The sequence below is a fragment of the Eupeodes corollae genome, chromosome 1, assembly GCF_945859685.1.
Source record: "Eupeodes corollae chromosome 1, idEupCoro1.1, whole genome shotgun sequence".
Taxonomy (NCBI): Eukaryota; Metazoa; Arthropoda; class Insecta; order Diptera; family Syrphidae; genus Eupeodes; species Eupeodes corollae.
The window spans coordinates 217,076,348-217,080,746 of record NC_079147.1 but is presented as its reverse complement, the minus strand read 5'-3'; the positions used below and the strand labels follow the sequence as shown (position 1 = coordinate 217,080,746).

General features: G+C 37.8%; 1 protein-coding gene across 1 annotated transcript; it reads left to right on the top strand.

The window, feature by feature from the left end:
* Positions 1-542: 542 nt before the first annotated feature.
* On the top strand, positions 543-1,834 carry LOC129941942 (eukaryotic translation initiation factor 3 subunit M-like). The gene is given in 2 exon segments (XM_056050722.1): positions 543-689; positions 692-1,834. Coding segments are annotated over 2 exon segments (1,155 nt in total). The 5' UTR covers positions 543-616; the 3' UTR covers positions 1,774-1,834.
* Positions 1,835-4,399: the final 2,565 nt, after the last annotated feature.

Genomic DNA, 4,399 nt, shown 5'->3' with positions numbered 1-4,399 from the left:
TATCCATATCCATATCCATATCCATATCCATATCCATATCCATATCCATATCCATATCCATATCCATATCCATATCCATATCCATATCCATATCCATATCCATATCCATATCCATATCCATATCCATATCCATATCCATATCCATATCCATATCCATATCCATATCCATATCCATATCAATATCCATATCCATATCCATATCCATATCCATATCCATATCCATATCCATATCCATATCCATATCCATATCCATATCCATATCCATATCCATATCCATATCCATATCCATATCCATATCCATATCCATATCCATATCCATATCCATATCCATATCCATATCCATATCCATATCCATATCCATATCCATATCCATATCCATATCCATATCCATATCCATATCCATATCCATATCCATATCCATATCCATATCCATATCCATATCCATATCCATATCCATATCCATATCCATACCCATATCCATATCCATATCCATATCCATATTCATATCCATATCCATATCCTCTCATTGACACCTCCTTTTGAATTGTCATAAAAGCGACGTGTGCTGGTCAATCTTTTTGCAAATAATTTTTTAAACAATTAACAAGAAAAAAACATGAATTCTGTCCCGGTTTTTATAGATTTATCTCTGGACGAACAGGTCCAAGAATTGCGAAAATATTTCAAGAAGCTGAAATCTCTTCGGAAAAGTCATCCAAAGGCATTGAAGATGATTTGCATAAAATTATCGGAGTTTGCGATGTTTATTTCAAGGATGGCGAACCATCCCAAATCGATGGAATTCTCAACAGTATTGTCTCCATAATGATAACCATTTCGTTGGATCGGGGAGGAAACATCGTGTTGGCTTATTGCGAAAAGATGACGAAAGCCCCTGACGTACCACTGGCTAAAGTATATCTTCAGTCGCTGTGGCGTTTGTTCAACAACCTGGACACAAGCTCACCACTCCGTTACCATGTCTACTACCATCTTGTGCAAGTAGCAAAGCAGTGCGACCAAGTTCTCGAGGTGTTCACCGGAGTCGATCAATTGAAGAGTCAATTTGCCAATTGCCCACCATCAAGTGAGCAGATGCAAAAGCTCTATCGACTCCTCCACGACGTCCTCAAGAACACCAACATTGAACTCTCGGCCAAGGTAATGATTGAACTCCTGGGAACCTACACCGCCGACAATGCTTGTGTTGCCCGTGAAGACGCCATGAAGTGCATCGTCACTGCTCTGGCCGATCCAAACACTTTCCTCTTGGACCCATTGCTCTCACTGAAACCAGTTCGTTTCCTCGAGGGTGATCTTATCCACGATCTTCTGTCCATCTTCGTTGTGGACAAACTTCCTTCATACATTCAATTCTACGAAAACCATAAGGAGTTCGTCACCTCCCAGGGCCTCAATCACGAACAAAACATGAAGAAGATGCGGTTGTTGACTTTCATGCAACTGGCCGAAAGCAACTCAGAAATGACCTTCGAACAATTGACCAAGGAACTGCAAATTCCCGTCGAAGAAGTCGAACCCTTCATCATTGAGGTTTTGAAGACAAAGTTGGTGCGTGCTCGTTTGGATCAGGCCAACAAAAAAGTTCACATTTCCAGCACAATGCACAGGACATTCGGATTCTCACAGTGGGAACAGTTGCGCGATTTGTTGCAAGCGTGGAAAGAGAATTTGAATGTTGTCAAAGATGGTCTACAAAATGTTTCAGCTGCTCAACTCGAACTGGCCAAATCACAAAAACTTATCCATTAAACAAAATTTTACTTGTGAATAGAAGATCAAACAAATCAGAATCAACTACAAAACATAGCAATTAAAGGGTGTCATTTTATAAGAAAAAAAAAAGAATTTTTGTTTTGTATTTCAAGAAAATAACAATCTCTGTAACTTGGAAGAGAAAATAAAATTCTACATTTGAAGGAAAAAAAAAAAATATCCATATCCATATCCATATCCATTTCCATATCCATATCCATATCCATATCCATATCCATATCCATATCCATATCCATATCCATATCCATATCCATATCCATATCCATATCCAAATCCATATCCATATCCATATCCATATCCATATCCATATAAATATCCATATCCATATTCATATTCATATCCATATCCATATCCATATCCATATCCATATCCAAATCCATATCCATATCCATATCCATATCCATATCCATATCCATGTACTTGAAATCTTATCCAAAAGTTGTAACGATTTTATCAATCCTGAAAGGCTCCACTGACGTCAAGTGGCAAAGAGCATTAAAACTAATCGCTCCAGAATGGCACTGGTATCCACATATACAGAATTGAAACAAAGTCCTGAGGAACTTTACAATGAACAAACATTTCATACATCTGCAAGGGCTCCATAGAATGTACGGTGGGATATCGATGACAGTATCATAAAAATGAGGATTTCTGTTATTTTCGGAAAACTGGTAGAGAACTGTTTAGTTTCGTCACTTCTTGCCACATGCATTCGCCATAGAAATGACCTGATGACATACCCATTAAAAAATATAGCTGCACCCATACCAGTTTGCAGACTCTGGACACCAATTGAAAGGACAGCCCGATCTATGTATGTCGTCCAACATCTGCAAATCCACTCGAAAATGAAACGAAATCACTTCACACAAAAAACATGGTTGATTCCAAATGTGGGTTTTGTGATGAGTATGAAAATTGGTATATCTGAATATCCCTTCTATAACTTTTCTCTCCCCCCACCCTCCACCAACAACCACGGGCAAGGACTGTCGTTCAAAACGCAATTGTTGCGACAATAATAAAACCCGATCAGGAATTGTTATTAATTTATGCATACTGACTGCCCCGCCTATAGACCCTTTACACCACTGCGCTGTTGGGTTGATATGGTTTGTTGTCCAGTGTTTGGAGGGTAGAATACTCGTATAAGCAACATCAGTTTAGAATGAATCGCACAGATTACCTCAGTGTTTAGCGGGTGGATTTATCCGAAAAATTTTGATTGCGCTTTTAATACCCCAATTTATTGTTGCTGCTACCGTTGCTGCTCATGGTACTGTTTTCTACTCCATATTTTTGAAGCGTTAGACAGCGCCAACAATATAAGAAGAGGGAGAGAGTTAACCATTTTGATTGCATTCACTATACCATAATATTGAGAGGGTCAATCATGGATAGAATTGTGCTTTTGGGTAATTTTGAAATAGGACCCGATTCCGATACCAATTTGATTTTGGAATAAATGAAATTGTTGCGATGGTGTTCGGTGAGATAAGATATAATAATGCTGAAAGGGGGCATCAACATGCATAAATTTGAATTAAAATGCTGATTGGTTGAATAGAAAAGTGTTTAGAGATTTGAATTTACCATCGCAGCCAATAGAGACTCATTAAAATAATAATTGGTAATCGATAAAAAAGGCTTAGTTTATGTTAGTTTGTTTTGTCCATATGGAAGAATTTTACAAAAATGTTTTAAAAACCGGAACTATTTAATAGTTTAAAAAAATGAGGTCATCTCTAAAAATCTGTGCACTTTTTTTTCTACATATGTATAGGTTATTCCATATGAAAACGTCTAATCGAAAAAGCCAAAACTTTTTTGTTTTTTTTTCCTAACTTTGTTAAAACATCGATAAGAAAGAAAAGAAGATATTTCTTATGTTAGATGCTAAAAATATACGAAAGTTTAAATTTCTCAATATTACACGGTCTTGGAATCTAATTTTAAAAAATGACAAATTTGACTGACTCTAAATATCTTTAGCGACAAAAATTGGTGTAGTATATTTTCCAAAAACATGATATTACTTTTAAAAAAATTGAATGCACCTAAAAATAAAATATTAACGTATATTATAGTAAGGATCTGGCCCTTCAGATTGAGTTTTGTGCCGGCGGGGTGACTTCCTGGCCGTCAATGCTAAATTCGGCAACATTGGACTGATATGCGTGCACACCCCCACAGAGGAGAAGGATGACAACATACCAAAGATGTGTTCTTCGAGCTTTTATCATATGAGCAGTGTCCTAGGTACGATATTAAAATTGTCCTGGACGATTTAAATGCCAAGCTAGGAAGGGAAGACATCTTTGGTGGAATAATCGTGAAAAACAGCCTTAATGACAACACTTCCGACATCGGATTCAGGCTCATAGATTTTGCTGCGGCGCGAAACGTCATGGTAGCCAGCCAAACAACAGGCATGCAAAGCGGCGTTGCATAAAAAGACTAGAGCTGCTCATGAGCCCTATGAGCAGAACAGGCGAGAGTAAGGCCGACTTTTCAGAAGAAAAAAGAGAGCGCATGGGAAGCATGAGGTTGAAGACGAAAGTGGAAACATCATAGTGGAACCGCAGTCAATGCTGAGAAT